The sequence below is a fragment of the Capsicum annuum genome, chromosome 9 (genome assembly GCF_002878395.1).
Source record: "Capsicum annuum cultivar UCD-10X-F1 chromosome 9, UCD10Xv1.1, whole genome shotgun sequence".
Lineage (NCBI taxonomy): Eukaryota > Viridiplantae > Streptophyta > Magnoliopsida > Solanales > Solanaceae > Capsicum > Capsicum annuum.
Genome location: NC_061119.1, coordinates 210,069,162 through 210,091,331, shown reverse-complemented (window position 1 = coordinate 210,091,331; position 22,170 = coordinate 210,069,162). Strand labels below are relative to the sequence as shown.

The 22,170-nt window shown below is 36.9% G+C and overlaps 1 protein-coding gene and 1 pseudogene across 4 annotated transcripts; one reads left to right on the top strand and one right to left on the bottom strand.

Moving 5' to 3' along the window:
- Positions 1-6,792: 6,792 nt before the first annotated feature.
- Positions 6,793-8,203, bottom strand: LOC107846894 (zinc finger Ran-binding domain-containing protein 2). 4 transcript variants are annotated; one of them, XM_016691164.2, is made up of 4 exons: positions 8,042-8,203; positions 7,360-7,697; positions 7,126-7,196; positions 6,793-7,023 (listed from the first exon to the last, which is right to left on the bottom strand). In XM_016691164.2, the coding sequence occupies exons 2-4, from the start codon at positions 7,692-7,694 to the stop codon at positions 6,992-6,994; spliced, it is 438 nt and encodes a 145-aa protein (XP_016546650.1). In that variant the 5' UTR covers positions 7,695-7,697; positions 8,042-8,203; the 3' UTR covers positions 6,793-6,991. The 4 variants fall into 4 exon arrangements, with proteins under 4 accessions (XP_016546650.1, XP_016546652.1, XP_016546649.1 ...); XM_016691166.2 differs by having other exon boundaries at positions 7,101-7,196; positions 7,360-7,701; positions 8,042-8,199; XM_016691163.2 differs by having other exon boundaries at positions 7,360-7,701; positions 8,042-8,199.
- Positions 8,204-13,635: 5,432 nt separating this feature from the next.
- LOC107848679 lies at positions 13,636-20,588 on the top strand (annotated as a pseudogene).
- Positions 20,589-22,170: the final 1,582 nt, after the last annotated feature.

Genomic DNA, 22,170 nt, shown 5'->3' with positions numbered 1-22,170 from the left:
GTGTGTTATTTTTGACACATCACTATTAGAGTTGTGACCCAAATTTTGTTGATTCGGCCCAGAAAGTTTTGCTGTGCGGCCCATGTTTGTGATTTTCAATGGACCTTTATGTTTTTGGGCCTAGGACTTATTTATATATATGGATTATATTAGTGTATTTAGTGGGTTATTTTTTGCATTCAGAAAATACTCATTCTCCACATTGTACTCCTCTCCTTTCATTATAGTGAAACATCCTCTACCTCTGCCCGTGGTTTTTTCCTACAAGGGTTTTCACGTAAATGTATATGTTCTTGTTTATTATTTTGCTTGTGGGTTGCTTTATTTCTGCCGATTTATAACACTCATCATTCGGTAACATAACTTTCAGAGGACACACAGACTTAGATATTGAACCTTTATTCAGAAGCCCAATATCTGAAACTATGTGGTTGGTAGCTCCTGTGTCAATAATCCACTCAGGTGGATTATGTGTGACTAATAGGTCACTACAATTATCTGCTACATTCACAGAATTCTGAAGGTGTTGATGACATGCCATAGCCCTGAGTCTGTAATATTTGACAGATTTGTGTATACTGCTCAGGTGTAAACCTTGGTGGCATAGATACCAATCCTGCACCTCCTTGTGCATGTTAAGATAGTTGACTTGACTGTAGTCCATGTGGGTCCTAGAGTTTTCAAAAGAAGATTGAGGATCATGTTGATATTGTACTTGTTGAGATTGAGATTCCCAATCTTCAATCATAGCATTGTGTGCACTATGACCTGTTCTTCTTTTCTTGGACCTGTGATCATAATTTTGACTATAAACAACATTACCTCTAGTGTCAGTATTTCCTTTGTGATTTACATGCTTAGGATGCCCTGATGGATAGCCGACCAGTTTAAAGCATTCAACCTTGTAATGCCCTTTCAATTTGCAATGATCACAGAAGGCAATAGGATTGTAATTTGACACATAACCCCTTTTTCCTTTTTGGTAGCCACCTCCAGGGTAAGAATACTTATAATACATAGCTAGAGCATCACCTGCATTAGGAGAAACACCAAAAAGCCCCGTTTCATTGGCAGATTGAGTCACAAATTTCTGTCTTTATCACTCGTTATCATAGAGTAGGCCATGTTAATAATTGATAATGGTGAAATTAACAGAATCTGCTTTCTTGCTTGAGAATAGGTGTCATTCAACCCCATCAAAAATTGGTATAGCTTTTTCCTTTGTAGATATGCCACAAACTCTCTTGATCTTTCACAGTTACAAGCAGGGGATGGAACCATAGACTCAAATTCATTCTACAAACCTTTCAGTTTAGTAAAATAGAAAGAAACAGACTGAACTCTTTGTGATATGGTAGTGATTTATTGATGTAGATTATAAGTTCTCGACCCATCAACCTTATCAAAACTCTTTTTCAAATCTTGCCACACAGCCTGGGCACTAGATGCATGTACTACCCCTCCAAGAAGATCTGTAGAAATTGACTTCATCGCCATGATAGAACAATGACATTGACTCTTTCCCATTGATTTCCCAATTTAGTAGTAAACCTATTTTTTGACCAAGAACCATCAACAGTGCCAAACTTATTACGACATAACAATGCTATGCTAACTTCTTTGCTCCATACAATATAATTCTCACTCCCTTTCAATTGAAATGACACAAGGGAGTTACCTGAAATATCAGCAGTTACAGATAAAGGGGTGATTAATATCCAAAGCAGTCATGGATTGATAGCTGGTACCACCATTATTTTGAGGAATTGATGGATCTGAATTCTTACCCCCATTTCTAGTAGAATGTACACCAAAAGCCATGGATAAGAATCTGAGAAATTCCCAATAGAATTTCAGAAAAAACTATCAAGTTCTTGAATTCAAGAAGAGACTTAGAATGAGGATCGTGTATGAGTACTGATTTGAATCAGTAGGCTCTGATACCATGAAGAATTATGAATGATTACACTAGGATTAAGAGCTATATGATCAGTTCATATAGCAGTAGAGGAGAGAAGAAGAAAACCCAGAGAAAAAAAAGGATGGTCAGATTAAGATTCAATAGATGAGAGAGGTTAATACATTGTGTATTGAATTTCTTAATTATCTATGATACATGAGGTAATATGTATATATAACTATAGGGACTAACTACTTCTTTAACTGTCTAACAATAACTGTAACTAACTAGTTACTGTGCTTAACTAACTTCTGGACATCTGTATTTTCTGCATGATTGACTTGACTTCTTTGGCTTCCATTTCTATTCCTCAACACATACCCATTGTATTCCCACAAGGTGGGATATGGGGAGGGTAGAGAGGATGTTTCCAATAGACCCCCTGGCTCAGGAAAAATAACAGTGTAACAAATATAAAAACATAAAAACGAACCGACAGAACGTGAAAATGCATCACTAGATAATAATAAAAAGATAGCTACAGAGTAATACTATAAATTATCTAATCGAAATCACAAACATCGCCAAAATACCACTAACGAGAAACTACAAGACATATGCATAACACTACAACTACACACACAACTATGCACAAAACACTCTTTCCTACTAGTAAGGATGCACTCTTACCCGCTAACCTGTACTCTAATCCGCATCCTCCATAACTTCCTATCAAGGGTCATGTCTTCCATAAGCTGTAATTGCTCTATGTCATGCCTAATCACCTCTCTTCAATATTTCTTTGGCCCACCTCTATTCTGCCTGAAGTCATTCATAGACAACCTCTTACACCTCCGAACCGGGGTATTCGTGCACCTACTCATCACATGCCCGAATGATCAAACTATCTCAATCTCACTTTTCGCATCTTGTCTTCCATCGGAGCCACTCCCGCCCTTCGAATAATCTCATTTCTAACCCTGTCACTCCTAGTAAGTCCACACATCCATCTCAACATCCTCATCTTCTCAACCTTCAATTTTTGAAAGTGGGAGTTCTTGAATCGCTAATACTCTGCTTCATACAACATAGTCGGCCGGACAACCACTTTATAAAACTTGCTTTTAAGTTTAGGAGGCACCTTTTAATGACACTGAACACTCGAAGAAAGCCTCTATTTCAACCACCCTGCACCAATACGGTGCGTGACATCCTCGTCAATCTCTCTATTCCCCTAAATTATAGACCCAAGATACTTGAAACCATCTCTCTTCTGAATGGCTTGGGCATCCAACTTTACTACCACGTCAGCCTCATGCATCAAATCATTGAAATTGCACTTCAAGTACTCTATCCTAGTCCTGCTCAACCTAAACCCTTTAGACTCTAGGGTATGTCTCCAAACCTCCAACTTATCATTAACTCCTCCCCCGGGTCTCGTCAATTAGAACTACATCATCAGTAAATAACATATACCAAGACACCTTCCCTTGAATATGCCGCGTCAATACATCCATCTCCAAGGCGAATAAAAATGGACTAAGAGTCGATCCCTGGTGCAACCTTGTCAAAATAGAAAAGTGCTTCGAATCTCCTCCCACCGTCCTCACACGAGTCTTTGCTCCGTCGTACATGTCCTCAATCGACCTAATATACGCCACGGGCATACCAAACACCTCAATAGAACCTTCTTGGAGACTTTGTCGTATGCCTTTTGAAGACATGAACACCAACTAATCATACGTGTAGGTGTCTTTATAATTTTTTTCAAAATTTAGTTTTATCAAATAGAAAATATGATCGGTTGTTCAAAACTTTAAAAAGGGGAGAACAATTGAAACATTAATAAAATAAAAAAGGGCCCTTGATAAATTTCTAGTGAACAACAAAAATATCGAATTGAAAAACTAAAATTGATAAAGTCTTACCTAAGATCAACAATGTCTTAAAAGAGATTGAATGGATTAATTAGCTATATTGTCAATTAAAAAAAAATTATTCGAAAATATTGACTATAAAAAAAATCAATAATTTTGCATCTCAAAAATCTAGAAACAAATTTTAAAATAAATAAATACATAAAAAAATTAAGAAAAGGCCTCTCGTTTGAGTTTCATCTTAGGGCCTCGATATGGTTGAGACGGCCTTGGTTGTTGGAGTGGGTAAAAAAGCCCCTGTTAGAGAATGCACCAGTGGTTTGCTTATATGGATTTGGGCATACAACTAGCTTTTAGGGTTGAGTTAGTGCCATATTGACAGAAAAAACTTGATGTCGCCGTGTCCCGCAATATAATTCACTTTATCTCAGGCCATCTCCTGAAATACAAAAAAAATGAGCAGAATATTAGTATATCGAGGAAAGGTGCTGGAAAGTAAAATGCAATACCAGAATCACATAGAAGATGGCTCACCAAAATCCCTAGGTGTCTTGGATTTGTGACATTCAGGTCTACCGGCATAGTTGTGCATACTGCACCCTACTCTGTCGATCAAGAAGGTAGTTATGTCGGTTAAATATGTCAAGTAGTAATCATAATATGGCCCTGAGTCCTGAGATGAGCTCAAATGAAGCGACTGGACAGTGAGGATTCATATAGCCGACCACATTTGCTTTACTCGTTGTCGTAGAGTAAATGTGAGCTAACCTTCTGCAAGTCGAATCACCACTCTTCCAACCTGCCCTAATACCATAGTAATCAGTTTCAGTTTTTAAGGCACCACATTGCTAGCAGCTTGTTCTGCTTGCATAGTTGTGAGAACCACAATTCATGGCACTGCAATACCAGTCTCCAGCCATGACTTCTGTTTTGTTTAGTCCATACATGGCAACATCAGCCAGTATTGCATATTTAGGACAGCTACATCGTTGGCATGCATATCGTTTATATGAGAAGTTATTTCATTCTAAAAAGAAATTTCACGTCACAAAAACTTGCACTAAATACAGCAGCTTTTTTTTCTTTTCTTTTTTCTTTTTTTGTGTGTGTAGAAGCTGGAAAAAAGAGTAAATTTAGTTCCAATCTAAGATAATGAAATGAGCAACATAAGGAAATAACATTATCGATGTCTCACCAATAAAAAACTGAATGTTTCGAGGAACTGAGCTTCTTGGTTAGATGTGAAACTTAAAGCTCAAGAAATGGTTTTCTGGAGCTGATAAGTTTGGTGAATGGTTTAGGCAGGTTTATATAGTTGGAAGCTAAGATCTCACTATTGAAACCTCAAAGTTTCCTTTTTCATCTATGGTGACTTGTGAGCTTTAGACAGTTTCCTTAAATGGGATCCACAAGATAGCACAGAATTTTCAAAAGTTGTCAACTGTTAAATTCTTGCATTTGAAGCACCATGGTTTGACAAATGCATATGATACTAACATCCTTCTTTTCTTAAATATTCCTCAATAATTTGAACTTCCTTTCTGGATTGGAAAAAAATAGAGAAAACTTAGAGAATAGAATCCTAAAACAGACTTAAACATTGGTTTTTAAACAAGAAAATGACTTTTTATTGAGAGAGATATTTGATTAAGTAGAATTGGTTCTGGCTGTCTGGACCACAGGAGATATGTCAAGGAATTGAAACTACTTCACGTGAACGAAGACACTTGTCTCCATAAAAAAAGGAATATGAAATCTAGACTTCGTGGATGAAGAATGTGTAGACTGTTGTAGGGTGGAGGGACAACGATACGTATCTCTACCCCTGCCATGCAATGCACTTCAACTCTCAGTTTGAGTGGCCGATAGACGTTGTAGGTCCTAAACTGACATAGATGGTTTTAAGGTGTATATGTAGCTCTATATGTACTTATTTCTATGCGCGCGCGCATACACATATGTTGAAAATGTTAGTCCATGGTGAATTTTCCACTGCTCTGATCACCCCCTTCCACTCATCCTTGTTCGTGGTAGAATGCGCTACTGATCCTTTCACCCCACCCCCCCACCCCCCCCTTCCCCCCAATTCCTTAGTGTTTTAGAAGTTGAAGTGTAACAAGAATCTATTCCATATTCCACATGTCTATTAAGGCTACTCAATAACTCAAATATGAACAATCTGTGAAGCTTCCCTTTTCTGGAAGAGACTTGCACCAAAATACAACTTATTGAGCTTAAAATATACAGTGTGTCATTTCATCTGAAAGATTAAACTATTAGAGAATCACACTATTAGTTAATTATGCCTTCAACACGCCTCCTCACACGCAGCTTGATTCTTTCTCATGGGCTAATCACGTCGAACTTCATGTCCATTGTATGCTTTGATACCTTGTTGAAATGTGCGACCATCTTATCTAAAAGCTTAATCTGTTATAGAGAGCACACTTATAATGACTTATTTATGTCTTCAATAACAATTATTATTTCTCTCACCCTTTTGGTCGGGCCTTTTCCCAGACCCGCACATAGTGGGAGCTTCGGTGCACCGGCCTGCCCTTTCTTTTAAATGAATGAACATAGGCCCTTTTATTCGAACTTCAACATAACCAGTCTTACTGCTAGCTTATCGCTAAAAGCCAAGATTCGACCACAAGTACTGCTCCTATTAGTGTGATTTACAAGTTCTTGTCTCTTAAGTTGTATTGAAATTATATGTATTTGGTTCAACAATGATAAAATGTTTATCTTGAAAATGCTTCACATTAGCATGGAATTGAAGTGAATTGGAAACTTGAAGGAGGAAAGGAAAAGAGAAAAGTTGAAATTGGTTCAACTATAAAAGTAAAGCATCTGGTTCTTATCTGTGTAATAATTGAGAGTTGATGCTTAAAGGAACCAATTTGGTTCCCTAAGAATGAAACCACTCAAAGATTCTATGAATCTAATATCTGATCCTCAGTGTTACTTCTCTCTCTTTTTTTTTTGCTGTGATCCTTAAAATGAAAGAAGAAAGAACGCAAAATCTGAGGGAAGTTCATTCATTTGAACACTTGCACAGTTACAATGCAGTTAGAAATTAAACCCTTCTTCGAGAAACTAATCTAACGAAACAAGAAAAGAAAAACTAAAAGCAAGAGAGTAGAAAAACAGAAGAAAAAGAAGGATCTTTGAAGGTTAAATGTTCAATAAGAGCTTAATGTCTCTGCGTCCCTCAATATAATTCATTTCCTCTCAGATCACCTCCTGAAAAACAAAGAAATGAACAGGATGTTAGTAAATGATAAATGGTGTCGGAAAGCAAAATGTCGGTGATGCAGTACCAGAATCAGAAGGAAGATGGCTCACCGAATCCCCTAGGTGTCTTGCACTTAAAGCATTCTTCTCTACTGGCGTAGTTGTGCATACCACATCCTAATCTGTCGATCAAAAAGGAAGCTGTCAGTTAACAAACCACATATTTAGTAAGCTAAATTGAATACGTATATAATATTGGTCCCGAATGAACTTCAACGGAGGACATGAGCAGTAAGGATGCATATAGCCAACCCCTACTTGTTTGGAATTGAGAATGTGACTAACCTGCTGCAAATCCAATCACCACTCTTCCAACCAGGAAGAGCACTTGCATCATATCCATAACCTGCTGGTGCCATCATTCCTGCCCCAATACCATAATAATCACTTTTTGATGCACCACATCGATAGCAGCTTGTTCTGCTTGCATAGTTGTGAGAACCACAGTTCATACCACTGCAATACCAGTCTCCAGCCAAAACTTCAGTTTTGTTTAGTCCATACATGGCAACATCAGCCGGTGTTGCGTATTTTGGGCAGCTGCATCGTTGGCATGCATCCCGTTTCTTGAAGTTTAGGTGCTGGCATGCAGCACACATCCAGTCTCCATCCCTGCTCATTTTCTGTCTTGAAGGCAGAAATAGTAAGCATGAAAAGATTATGTCAACAATTTTGCATATGGGAAGTTAAATTGGCCATCTTAAGAGGCATGACAAAACAATCAAGATCTTATTGTTTATCAACCTTTAAGGCAAGAAGCCAAGAACTGCATTGCTTACACTTGAACAGTTATTTCATTCTAGGAAGAAATTCCGCGACACGTTAATTTTGTATTGAAGGCCTATTTTTTTTTTTTTTAAAGAAACTTGCGTTCAAAACTGCATTTTTTAGCGTAAAAGCTGGAGGAATTGGAAATTTACTTCCAATCTGAGATAATAAAATGGAAAAAACATAATGAATGCCTCACCTAAAAGAAGTGAAGGATTTGAAGAGCTGAGCTTCTCAGCTACACGTAAAGCTCGAAGCTCAAGAAATGACTTGCTGGAGTTGGTAAGTTTGATGAATGGTTTGAGGAGGTTTATATAGTTGGAAGAACTCACTATTGGGGCCCAAAGGTTTTCTTTTTTTTGATCTGTTGTGTGAGCTTAAGGCGGTTTCCTTAAATGGGATCCACAAGATATCACAAATTTTCCAAAAAGTAACTGGATAAACCTCTTACTTTCCTTCCTTCTCGAGTATAGAGGTATGGCTCTCAAAAGTTCTCAACTGTCAAATTCATGCATGTGAATCAGTATTTTCTTGTAAAAACACAATAATGCCCCTCCTTACCCGTTCCCAGTCCATTATTCTACTAGAAAGTGTTTCACAAAATATTATTCTTTGTTCTGTATCCATTTCTAGTAGGTGTTATGAGGGGAAGATGTTATATGAAAGGTGGGGTTATTTCACCGTGTGCTCTTGCTAAGATCGATGTCCCCTCGAGATGATATGGATTGAACAGACTTACACAATAGATTAACAAGTGTAATCTACTTTGCCAATGCAAGAAACTGCCTGACACGAAGGCTTATATCGTTCAGGTGGAAAATGGTCCAGGTTCCAAAGGGCAAAAACTGTAACAATTACCACCAAAGGAATCAATTCCCTCATAATGCATAATTTGAGTTCCTATTCTTCTTTTGTGTTATATTCTTCCTAATAATTCAAAAGTGAAATTCTTTTCATCTCCAGTTAATCATGTCTTTGTTTACTTGTCTATTTTGACAAAACCAATTTTGGAGCTCTTAATCAGGTATTTAGGCCTTTATCTCTATTTGGAAAGCATAATATGCTGGTTAGTAGATTGCTAAGAATATAAAAAGCATTTTTACCGGCACAGACAGGTGATACATGAATTAGGAACAAAACATGAGAGTTACATTATTCCTATGATACTACAATTTAACGGCACAGACAGATGATAAAACATAAGAGTTACATTATTCCTATGATGCTACAATTTAACGGCGCACAAGATACATGAATTAGGAGCAAAACATGAGAGTTACATTATTCCTATGATACTACAATCTAACGGCGCAGACAGATGATACATGAATTAGGAACAAAATATGAGAGTTACATTATTCCTATGATACAATTTCGTGGAGCAGACAGGTGATACATGAATTAGGAATAAACAAGAAGAGTAACATTATTCCTGACAGTGTTGAATGTATCAACTTGATGAGAAATACCTCTTTCATGACAGGTACCCGAGACAATGCATTTAAGTGATCATCACATGGTGTTTATCTTTGTTTTTCATCGGTAAGGAAATCAATATTCTCCGAAGATTCTGAAAGTGATGCATTGTACAGGACTTGCATTATATGAATTTAATGCCCCCTGTAGTTGAAGATGAGAAGTAAAAGGTTAACCATGTTTGACCATAATCAATATAGTGTAAGGTTATTCTATAGCTTTTGACTTGGTTCTGATGCCTTAACAGTAGAATACTAATATCTTTCCTTCAGAAGTTCACAAAGTAAAAAACAAACAGAAGGTAGAACTAGAAACAAAAGAGATTCGGTTTTAATAGTTATCTATTTTAAAGAATTTTTACTGCTGTATTACTGTGAATATTAATACCAAATTGCGTTTTACTTTTAATCAAACTTCCTTACTAAAGGGAGAGTTGATTATGCATTCATGTTAGGACAATTTCAGATAAGGTTCTAACATAGAGACCTTTTCAATAAGATGTCAATTGGTAATAATTTTCAAGCAATGAACCAGAGAACTTACAAATTATCCTCACAGTTATAAGTAGAAAAAAGTGAGTAAAAATAGACATTCTGCCGTTCTTGATGAGTGTCACGGAAAAATGCCTCTTTTTTGATAACCGTGGTGTCCGGGCCAGCTTGCGCCCATCTCGACTAATTCCACGGAGTACCTGCCACCTCCCACCAGCACCAGGTACCAGGTACCAGGTAACTTTGTCCACCAAGGGTAAAACATATGAGAAGAAATCATCTCGTGTTTGTCTCCATTGAGAATTGAACCTGAGACCTCATTGTGCTCAACCCAACTTCATTGAACCACTAGGCCACACCCTTGGGTTCATGTCTCTTTTCTTTTTTGACAACTCGATCCTTAGTTCTAACTTTCCACGTGGCATGTTTAAGACCATATGATTAAAGGGCATTTTGGTACATTCAAAATATCTTTAGTTTAAGATTACTATATTTAAAAATCTTCTTTACTTTCTTAAACTCCGTGCCACGTCAAAACCGGACAAACGAATTGAAACTGAGGGAGCAACAGAAAAAACAGGTCTTTTATGCAAACACAAAATATGGTGTTCAAGTTGGAGCAAATCAAGAGTAATGTTGAGGTTGACCATGAGTTGAAATCTTTTGACCAAATCTCGGGGCCACAAATGCTGACATGGCAACGGCAGCTGATTCCACCTAAGCGGAGATGCTCGCGTGTTGACATAGTATTTGATAAGGAAGAATCCTAATCACCATTTCTAACTAGACAGCATGAATATTCTGGATAAGAAAACCTCAGACAAAGTCCCCCATCCTTTATTCTTTATATGTGACCATTCTGTAAAGGAGGCCAATCCTCCTCAATAATACTTGCCAGAATCTACATTCTAACGGCAAATAATAAAAATAGCCGTTGCTTTTGAATTTTGCATATTCCAACTGTGCTGTCAGAAGGTAAGTTTAAGCTAGTGCTACTTTTCCTAATAATGGTTAATTAACATATATTCTTCTTATCTATACAAGCAACACATCCAGTAATAATAATATTGATGATAGCGATGATAAAAATCAAGAAGAATGATTATAGATGCCCGGTCCCTCTCTGGACGTGTTCATTATAGCCAAAAGAAATGCATAGAATGGTTTTAGCTGGGGTTCACCACTACTTTTAGCATGGTCACTGTTTGAGAAAAATGAGTTGACACTCTTAAATCTCATCAGAATAAAGGTTCTAAAGATCGATTAGTAGTGGTAAAATAAGAATCATAGAAATACAGAAAAATCATTTTGGCTTACCCCTTTGTGTAGTGCCCACTATGACTTATTTTCTTATTGGTTCTTCAGCATCAAAATAACCATATAGGAATGAGTTCTGTTGGATATTTTTGGTCATTGGATCCAATGATCGAGTCGCTGGACACAGAGCACCATATCAAAAAAGTAACTTACTGATCATCTTTTAAGCAATGCAGCATCAAGTAGCCACAACCAAGAGAATCAGGGTGTCAGGCAGAGGCGGATCCATGATTTTAACTTTGACGAACCGATTGCACATTTGAAATTACGGGTTCAGAATTTAGTATTTGTATATATATAAGCTCTGTGTCGAAAATGTTGGGTTCAGTTGAACACATTGTCGAAATACTTCACCCGCCTCTGGTGCCACGGGCTTTTGTCTTTTGACTTCTCGCAGATGCTCCATAATCTTGGTTTTAGGTGGCAAACAACTCCCACATAGTTATTCTTTTGAACATTCTCAATCTAATCATAACTTCTAATTTATTGCCTCATCTATATCAGAAGCCAACAAATAGATCTCTCTAAATGCCCTTCCATTATCTAAAGAGGCGGATGCAACCTTTGAACAAAGGGCTCATCCAAACCCTATACTTTCAACAATGAGCACAAACATATATGTGAAAAACCAAAATTCAATCTGAACCAATAATTTCTTAAGTATAGTTGGGTGCTAAGAACCGTAACCTGTCATGTTCAAATTCTGAATCCGTCTCTGATTGTCTATGTTCATTCAGCTTATGTTTCTGCCACTATACAATACGGACCAACAATTTGTATCAAGGTCACTAAGGCTTTTATGGTTCTTTTCGCTCTACAGATTAAGACTTGGAAACTTCATTTGATGAATCATAAGCAAGCATCAGTAGAATACACAAACTAAGGAATTGTATAATCTATTTATTTTCTTGATTTTCATAATTCAACTTACAAATTGCAACACCTCTGTAACAAATACTTCATTTTCGTCCAATAATTCTTGTAACAAAAGCCACACCAATTGTCCCACAACAAAAAGTTACACCATCCTGTTGGATATATAGTTCCGACGGTAGTTATACCTACACTTGCCATACAGAACCTGGAACAATATAACAAATGTTTAGTCAAATACTTTGTAACAGACCAAACATTGTGCAGCAGAACCACTTTTGAGCCAATTGCAAAAGGCTGCAGCATGACAAAACCAGAATATATTCTTAAAGACATTTACATCTATATTCTTTCTGAGCTTACTGAACAAACTCCCATAATGTTCATGCATAGGTTGTATACTTAAGAAAAACATCCATTTTTTGGAACAGTGGATTAAACACAACCCAAGTTGTTAGACCTCTACCAACCCCTAGGCCTCACCCCTCCAAAGAAATTCCTTTCTTTTTTCTCCCACTTCTTAGGCAAAAGACTGAGAAAGAGAACTTTTTATGCTTTTTCTTTTTTGCAAAATAAGAAAAAATTGTTAACAACCATTAACCACATTTGAGAACTTATCTCATCCACACTGTTGATGCTTTTTCTTCCGACTCGTTTGTTACACCCTCAATCTCGATTATTTTTTCGTAGGGCTTTGACCGAGTGAGCATTACGATACCTTCACATATTTTGTTCTAGGATTTCACTCGCAAAAATAGATTGTTTACTTTTTAAGATATAAGATATATCTCCACATCCGCCCTCAGTTAGATCTATGACCAAAGGACATATAACTGCTGAAATGGAAGCCAAAGTGCCCGCCTAAGCTGTCACACCGAGGATTACTTGCTCTTGAAACAGCTCCCTTTAGTGGGGCAGGACAGTGAAGGAAGTAAATCTTTACCCACACCTGTATTTACAGCAAATTAACGAAAACATTGACATGTATTTGCATTGGGTGTGGGTAATGAATGATACAACCCAGGGAGAATCACACCCCGAAAGCTAGCTACTGAGTTGGTAACGCTCAAAGCTATATAGCCCCACATCAACTCCCCATTTAACCAATGTGAGTCCATACTTTGCAATAGGGTTTGCTCTATCCAAGGCAAGACGACAAGCACGAAGGGCGGTGGGCGGAAGAGTCCAAGACTATATAGACCCCACATTACAACCTAGAAAGAGCAAGATCGGAGAAACCAATGCTATATAAGCCCCACATCAGCTTCCATTTAACCGATGTGAGACTCAAGTCCCATACTTGAAGCTGATACAACCCAAGAAGAATCCCACCCAAAAGCTAGCTACAGAGGTGGGAGAGCCCAATAATATATAAGCCCCACATCAGCTTCCATTTAACCGATGCGAGACTCAAGTCCCATACTTAAAGTTGATACAACCCAAGAAGTATCACACCCAAAAGCTAGCTGTTGAGGCGGGAGAGCCTAAAGCTATATAAACACAACATCAGCTGCCCACTTAACCGATGTGAACTCAAGTCTCATACCTTACAATAGCAACATAACAACTACTCCCTCTGTTCATACCTTAAACTCCGTGCCAAGTCAAACCAACTCATATAAATTGGGACGGAAGGAGTAACTTTTTTGGGGGGCCAAATTTAAAGATTGGACCTTCATCCCCATATTCCAAATAATATCAACAAGTTAGCTTGTAAAGAATCAAATTAGTACAACAAAACAATGACACTCTCTTTCTCCAACCCCTCAACTTCACCTATCACTTCACCTATCACTATCCTCCACTTTCTCCCAAACTCAAATCCCCCTTACAAACTCCTCCAAACACATCCATCTTTTTCCCTCTTATCCAAATGCAAAAACATGGAAGATTTCAAGAAAGTGTATTCCCATTTCATCAAGTTTTGTTTACACAACACCCAATTTGCACTAAGCAAATTACTTGAATTTTGTGTTATCAATCTTAAATACTATTAATGACCCTTATCACATTATGTATAAGATGATAATTAGAGGTTATTCATTGAGTGAATCACCTAATTTAGCTATTGAGCTCTATGAAAGAATGCTTTTTTCGGGTAATCAACCGAATTCGTATATGTTCCCGATTATTTTGAGATTTTGTGGAAAATAATGGACACCCAGATGGGAAAATTGATTCATGGACATGTTTTTAAGGTTGGATTGATGTGTGATGTTTATGTACATGCTTCACTTCTCAATATGTATGCACAAAATGGTGAAATGGATGATGCAAGATTGTTGTTTGATAAAAGTTCTCAAAGAGATGTTGTGTCGTTCACCGCGTTGATTAATGGGTACGCGTTGAAGGGACGTGCTGTGACGCGTGTGAACTTTTTGATAAAATGCCAGTGAGAGATGTTGTTTCGTGGAATGCAATGATTTCGGGGTATGTTCAGGTGGGGCGGTTTGAGGAGGCATTAGAGTTGTTTGAGCAGATGAGGAATGTGAATGTGACACCTTCGGTGAGCACGTTGTTGAGTGTTCTCTCTGCTTGTGCTCGTGTAGGTGAACTTAAGTTGGGGAATTGGGTAAGGTCGTGGATTGATGATCATGGACTTGGGACGAATATTCGTCTTGTTAATGCACTTATTGCTACATACGCTAAATGTGGCGATGTTAAGACGACAAGGATGTTTATTCGAGGGATTAGAGGAGAAAGATCTCGTGTCATTGAATGTTATGATTGGCGGTTATACACATACGAGCAATTATAAAGAAGCGTTGGTTGTTTTCATCTAATGCAGCAAGAAAATATGGATTTGTTAGTTTCCAGAAACATAAGAAACTAATTTTACTTATTTATGAACAAGTGGAACATAAGTTTGATAAATTAACAGAGAGATATTGATGAAAGCAAAACTACAACTTTATTGCAGATTTAAACTTATTTATAAGTTACAATCCTAACTGAAACTAAGTAATCAACTCCTAAGGATAAGGATAACAATTACAGATAAGATAGAAACCAAATAACTGCTTACAGATAACAACTTCTATACAGATAACTTAGAAATAAGACTGTTGTAGAACTTATGCATTTTTCTAACACTCCTCCTTGCTTTAAGAGCTGCAAACTCCAATTTTTTCCTGAGAAGTTGGAATTTGCTTCCTGGTAAAGGTTTGGTGAAGATATCAGCCAATTGCTCCTCGGTTTTGCAATAGAGCAGAATCACACCACCAGTTTTTTGCACTTCCCTCAAGAAGAAAAACTTACTATTGAAGTGTTTTGTTTTTGCATGAAATACAAGATTGTGAGAAATTGCTATCGCAGATTGGTTATCCACAAGTACTTCAGTTCCTTTTGTTTGATTCATATGCAGATCAGCAAATATTTTCCTCAACCACAGAGCTTGATTCGCTGCTGCTATTGTAGCCATAAATTTTACCTCTGCAGTGGATTGAGCCACAATATCCTGTTTCTTTGAGCACCACGAAAATATTTCAGAGCCAAGAATAAAGCAATATCCAGATGTGCTCTTCATGTCATCTACTGATCCAGCCTAATCACTATCAGAATACCCAAGTAGTTTTGGATTTGGATTTTTCTAAAACTTGACACCATAATTAATGGTTCCTTTGATGTATCTGATTACTCCTTTTGTTGCTTTTAGATGCAGCTCACTAGCACAATGCATGAACCTCGATAAAATGCTTACAAGATACAAAATACTGGGTCTCGTAGCTATGAGATACATCAAACAGCTGACTAAGCCTCTGAAGTATGTTTCCTCCACTTTCTCTTCTCCATCATTCTTGCTTAGTTTCTCTTTTTGGTTCATAGGAGTACTAATCTCCTTGCAATCTTCCATGTTGAACTTCTTCAGAATTTTCTTAGCATATTTCTTCTAACAAATGAAAACTTCATTCTGTCCCTATTTGATTTCCATTCCAAGAAAATAGGACATTAGACCAAGATCAGTCATCTTGAAGGCTTGCATCATTTCTTGCTTGAAATCCTCAATATGATTTGTATTGCTCCCTGTAACTAGTACATTATCAACATATATAGACACAACAAAAATATCAGTGCCATTATGTTTAACATAAAGAGTAGATTCTAATAGACTCTTTTCAAAGCCTAACCCAAGCAAATGATCATCTATTCGACCATACTAGGACCTTGGTGCCCGTTTAAGTCCATAAAGCGCCTTCCTTAGCCTATAAACTTTGTCCTCTTTTCCTTTCGTCACAAAACCTTCGGGTTGCTCAACATAAATTTCATCCTAGAGAAAACCATTAAGAAATGCCGATTTGACATCCATCTGATACACTTTCTAGCCCAATTGTGCAGAAAGAGCAAAAAGTAACCTGATCGTGTCAAGCCTAGACTCTGGCGCAAATGTATCAAAGTAATCCACACCAAAAATTTGAGAACATCCCTTAACGAAAAGTCTTGCTTTATGCTTGTTGACTAAACCATCAGTATTTAACTTTGTTCTAAAGACCCATTTCAACCCAATTACTTTTCTGTCTTTAGGTTGATCAACAAGCTCTCAAGTCATGTTCTTCTTAATCATAAACAACTCCTCTTTCATTGCAGCCACCTAATTTTCATCATTCTTGGCTTCATTGTACCCAACAGGTTCACATACTTCCACAATACATCTCTGATATATATCAGTGAGTAGTCGAGTACCTTTAACCGGTGAATGATCCACCACTTCATCTTGTGATGAGAGTGATATCGGTGAATGATCCACCACTTCATCTTGTGATGAGAGTGATATTTGCTTTTCAGGAACTTTGGCAGAAAACTTTTCTGCTGATTCTGAAGAGTTCAGGACAGATTTCATTGAGTCTTCTCAACACCATTCTTCATTCTCCATAAAATGCACATCTTTACTGAAGATTATATTTTCAGTTTGCGGTTGAAAGACTTTATACGTCTTTAAAACTGCACTATATCCAATAAAAATGCTCGGAACAAATTTCTTATCTAGCTTGTCTCATTTAACTTGAGGAACATAGGAAAAACAGATACATCCAAAAACTTTAAGGAAGTTTAATGACTATTTGAGCCCATACCAAGCTTCAAAAGGAGTTTGACCTTTCACCGTCTTTGTGGGAAGCCTATTTTGGAAAAAAATTGATGTATTTGCTGCTTCTGCCCAAAATTTCTTTGGCAAGTTATTCTCGTGCAACATGCATCTGGTCATCTCCATTATGTATCTTTTCCTTCTTTTATTTACTCCATTTTGTTGAAGAGTATATGGAGTAGTAAGCTGATGATGAATCCCTGCTTCCTCACATAAAATGTTGAATTGTTGAGAAGTGTATTCCTTTCCATTATCTGTTCGTATGGAATGAATTTTACAAGCATCTTCATTTTCTACTTTTGCTTTGAACTTCCGAAAGACATTAGCAACCTCTTACTTATGCTTGAGAAAGTAAATCCAACATATGCGAGTTAGATCATCAACAAAAATGATATAGTAAAGACTACCTTTTAGTGAGGGAATCCTTTGAGGTCCTGCTATATCGGTATTAATTAGTTACAATTTCTTTGACGCTCTCTAAGTTGTCTTTGGAAATGGAAGTCTTCTTTGTTTCCCATATTAACACACAAGGAAATTTGAAGAATTCACTTCTAAAACAGGTAGGTCCTCGACTATTTCTGCCTTTTGCATTTTAAGCAACCCTTCATAGTGATAATGTCCGAGTCTTTTGTGCTATACTTCTGCAATATTTCCTTTGACTGAAAAAACCACATGCTCCTCCTCAAATGGATCTAATGAGAAACTTTAACCTCTCATTCTTACTTTAAACATTTTTTGATTTGATGCATCCTTGATCAAGCAATGTTTATCTTCAAAATTTAATTTGAATCCGTTTTCCATCAATTGACCAACACTAAGCAAGTTCTGATCTATTTCAGGTACATAAAGCACTTCAGAAATTGTTTTGTACCTGAGTGACTTGGAATTGCAACCGTTTCTTTTCCTTGTACAGGAATATACTCACCGTTACCTATTCTGACTTTAGTAATGGTTGTAGGCTTCAATTCCTTGAAGAGATCCTTGTCGTTTGTCATGTGATTAGTACATCTACTATCAATCAACCAACACTCACTTGATGATTTACTTGAAAAACAAGTAGCAACAAAAAGTTGATCTTCCTCCTCTCCATCCACAATTTAAACATCTGCTTCTTGTTACTGATAATTGTTATTACAAATGACTACTTCATTGCCAAGTTGATTGCATTTACTACACTTAGCATCAGGCCTTCTCCAACACTTGTATGGTGGATGGCCTTTCTTGTTACAATGCTTAGATGGAGGAAAATTTTTCTTTGTGTTTCCAGTTTTTCCTTTGCAGTACCTGCTGGAGCACTTTCATCATTCTTCTTGTTCTTCTTCTTTTTATTTTTGTCTCCATCTTGAGTCTTGGAAAACAATGCTACCTCAGTATTTTCTTTATCTCTCATGACCTTTCATTGTTCTTGAGCCTGCAAAGCATTCCACAACTCCGCCAAGGTGATCTTGGACAAATCCTTGGTGTTTTCCAAAGTAGTTATGGTTGCTTCAAATCTTTCCGGCACAATTACTAGAATTTTTTTAACAATCCGAGAATCATTAAACACGAAACCAAGCAATCTTACTCTATTTTCTATGTTCAGGAACCTTTCAGAGTAATATTTTATGGTTTTGATTTCTTTTATCTTTTGCATCTCGAAATCTCTTATAAGATTCAAAACTTGCATACCTCTGATCCTCTCATCCCCTTCATAGTCTGACTTGAGATAATACTATATTTCTTTGGATGACTTTAGAGACATAATTAAAGTGAAAATTAAAGAAGATATTGCTGAAAATAGACAGGCTTTTGCCTTTGATTTTCTGGTTTTCTTCTCTTTATGGTTCTTGATTTGGGCCATAGTTGGATTGTTAAGCAATGGAGGAATTTCATAATCCTCTTCAACTGTCTCCCACATATCCATAGCATCTAGATAAGTCTCCATCCTTACAGTCTAAATCTGATAGTTATCACCATTACAAATAGGTAGTGCTATAGTTGAAAAACTTGATTCTACTTCCATGCTTCATAAACTTGCCTTGTTTCAGTTATTTCTTTGATGAAACACTGATAGATCCCTCAAGAAATAAGTGCTCTGATACCAATTGTAAGTTTCCAGAGAGTGAGGAACTTAAGAAACTGATTTTACTTATTGATGAACAAGTGGAACACGAGTTTGATAAATTAACAGAGAGATATTAATGAAAGCAAAAACTTTAGTTTTATTGCTGATTTAAACTTATTTATAAGTAACAATCCAAACTGAAACTAAGTAACCAACTCCTAAGGATAAGGATAACTACTATAGATGAGATAGAAACCAAATAACTGCTTACAGATAACAACTTCTATATAGATAACTTAGAAATAAGACTGTTACAACATATGCATTTTTCTAACAGGATCCTAATGATGTTAATTTGTTGAGCATCCTTCCAGCTTGTGCACATTTAGGTGCTTTGGATCTTGGAAAGTGGATACATGCTTATATTGACAAGCATTATCAATACTTACAAATTACTTCTCTGTGGAATATTTTGATAAATATGTATGTGAAATGTGGAGTCATTGCGGTAGCAAAACAAGTCTTTCAGGGAATGAAAAGTAAAACTGTAACTTCTCATATGTGATGATCTTAGAGCTAGAAATACATAGGGATGCATACGAAGCTCTGGAGCTTTTTCAAAAAATGACAGAGGAAAAAATGAAGCCAGATGATATAACATTTAGCATTTTATCAGCATGTAATCACACTGGTTTAGTTGATCTTGGTCGAGAATATTTCAATACCATGATTCAAAGCTACAAGTTTACATCGAAGTTACAGCATTATGGATATATAATTGACCTTCTAGGGTGAGCAGGAAAATTTGATGAAGTAAGGACCATGATCCAAAGCATGAAGAAAACCGAATGGTGCAATATAGGGTTCCTTGATGGGGTCTTGTAGAATCCATAAGAATCTTGAGTAGGGTGAATATGCTTCCAAGAACCTATTTGAACTGGAACCCAAAAATCTTGGTGCTTATGTACTCTTATCCAACATCTATGCTAGTGCTGGAAAATGGGACAAAGTAGTACTAATAAGAACTTTCTTAAATGATCAAGGAATGAATAAAGTTCCTAGTTGTACCTCCATTGAGATAGATAGAGTAGTCTATGAGTTTCTTGTTAGTGACATAGCACATCTGCGAAGCAACGAGATATACAAAATGCTGGATGAAGTTGATAGGCTATTGGAAGTGTTTGGCCATGTTCCAGATACATCAGAGGTACATTATGAAATGGATGAGGAGTGGAAGGAAGAAAAACTGAATCAACATAGTGAGAAGTTAGCAATTGCCTTTGGATTGATCAGTACAAAGCCAGGGACAACTCTCAGGATTGTTAAGAACCTTAAAGTGTCAGGAAATTTTCATGAAGCTACAAAGCTGATATCAAAGATATTTAATAGGGAGATCATTGCAAGAGATAGGAATCGATTTCACCATTTCAAGGATGGTTCTTGCTCGTGCTTGGACTATTGGTGAACCAATAATGATCAAAGCAATTAGATAGAAAAGAGAAAGTTGTCGAGGGTCAATCAAAAATAACCTCTTTGTCTCTTAAAGGTATGGGGGTAAGGCTTCGTATATCTTACCCTCCCCAAACGCCATGTAACGCCCCGAAAAATGGGTTCCGAAGCGTCACACGATACTTGAGGCTACGAGTATCCCCAAGCTAACCCTTTGAGCCATTTTCATTCAGTTCAACACAAATCAACGGGGTTTCCATAAATAACCCTCAAATATCAATAGAGTAATCATCATCCAAGAATAAAAGAATTTCAGAAAGATAACAAAATACGACTTATTAGTCAACTCCCAACATCTATACTAGTCTGACAAGCCTCTAAGAAAATCAGTAAAACCAGCGAGCCATTGAGATATGCCCCGACTGACTCATACTCAGTTATCAAATGTAAACAATTTTGTGAAACCAACATCAGACACCACGTCCTCAGAACATGAGGACTCACCACAATAGAGGATGTAGAACAACATTCCTGAAGAATCACTGTCGAACCTGGAACTGAGCACCTGAACCTACATTCTGAGAAAATGCAGCCCACATCCAAAGATGCGGGTTAGTACCATGGAAAGGAATCGAGTATATGGGGGTGTATACAGTTGTATAAACATCATCACCATAAATATTCATAAGAAATATGCAGGATGTATAAAAGACCCACATAGCCCGAAGAAAATCATCATAATCATGAGAGGATGGAATAAGTACAATAACACATGTGAGTCATCATATAATTTGTCAATCACTTTCAGTTCATCAAGAATATAAATTCTCATAATGTAAATATCATTTAAATCTTTCAAAACAATAACTTTCACAATTCCACTTTCACATCACTTCACCATTCACCATAGACACAAGGAAACACACATACACTAGGAGATCCTATAACCGACATAAACCATGTGAGCTACATAGAGTCCAACGTACAACCCACGTTGGGGAGAGCCATCTTATCCTTGCCATTGAAGTAGGACTATCGATATCAAATCCACACAAACTAGTAATCACTATATAAATCAGCCTCAGGCTCATTCCTACGGGAGCACGTAGTTCTAGAGAAGTAAGGTCGCTTTATACCTCCCACTCGGTGCTAAAGATTTCTCCCGGACTTAGCTCAGATCATTTCAAAGACAATCCACAACAAAACAATTTCAGTAATATATAAATATACATCGGGAGCCATCATGCTTCCCATCTATCAAAATCAACCACGTTGTGGATTTCTTTCACACTCGAGTTCAAAACAACTCCATTAATACCAAAAGGTCAAATCATTCAAAATATCTCAAATATTCAACATCAACGTGCTTATGACACACACTTTCTCAAAAAAACACAATTTTCAGTGGGATTCATGACCCAAATATCAAAATCATGATAAATATCATTCAAGATTCATGCTTTATATCTCCACACATGTAAATTCATTTTTCAAAATTATAAACATCAAGATTTCATAATAATCATCATAAGATATAGGTTCATGCTTTAAATTTGTAAAAATCAAATAAAAATCATGCCTTTATAAGGAAAATTACT

What these genes read in the sequence shown, in the direction of transcription:
- LOC107846894 (XM_016691164.2), bottom strand. Translation starts at nt 7,694, where the DNA reads ATGAGCAGGGATGGAGACTGGATGTGTGCTGCATGCCAGCACCTAAAC. An exon ending in GGTGATTGGATTTGCAGCAG is followed by an intron (nt 7,197 to 7,359) that starts GTTAGTCACATT and finishes TTTGATCGACAG; the next exon opens with ATTAGGATGTGGTATGCACA. An exon ending in CAAGACACCTAGGGGATTCG is followed by an intron (nt 7,024 to 7,125) that starts GTGAGCCATCTT and finishes TTTGTTTTTCAG; the next exon opens with GAGGTGATCTGAGAGGAAAT.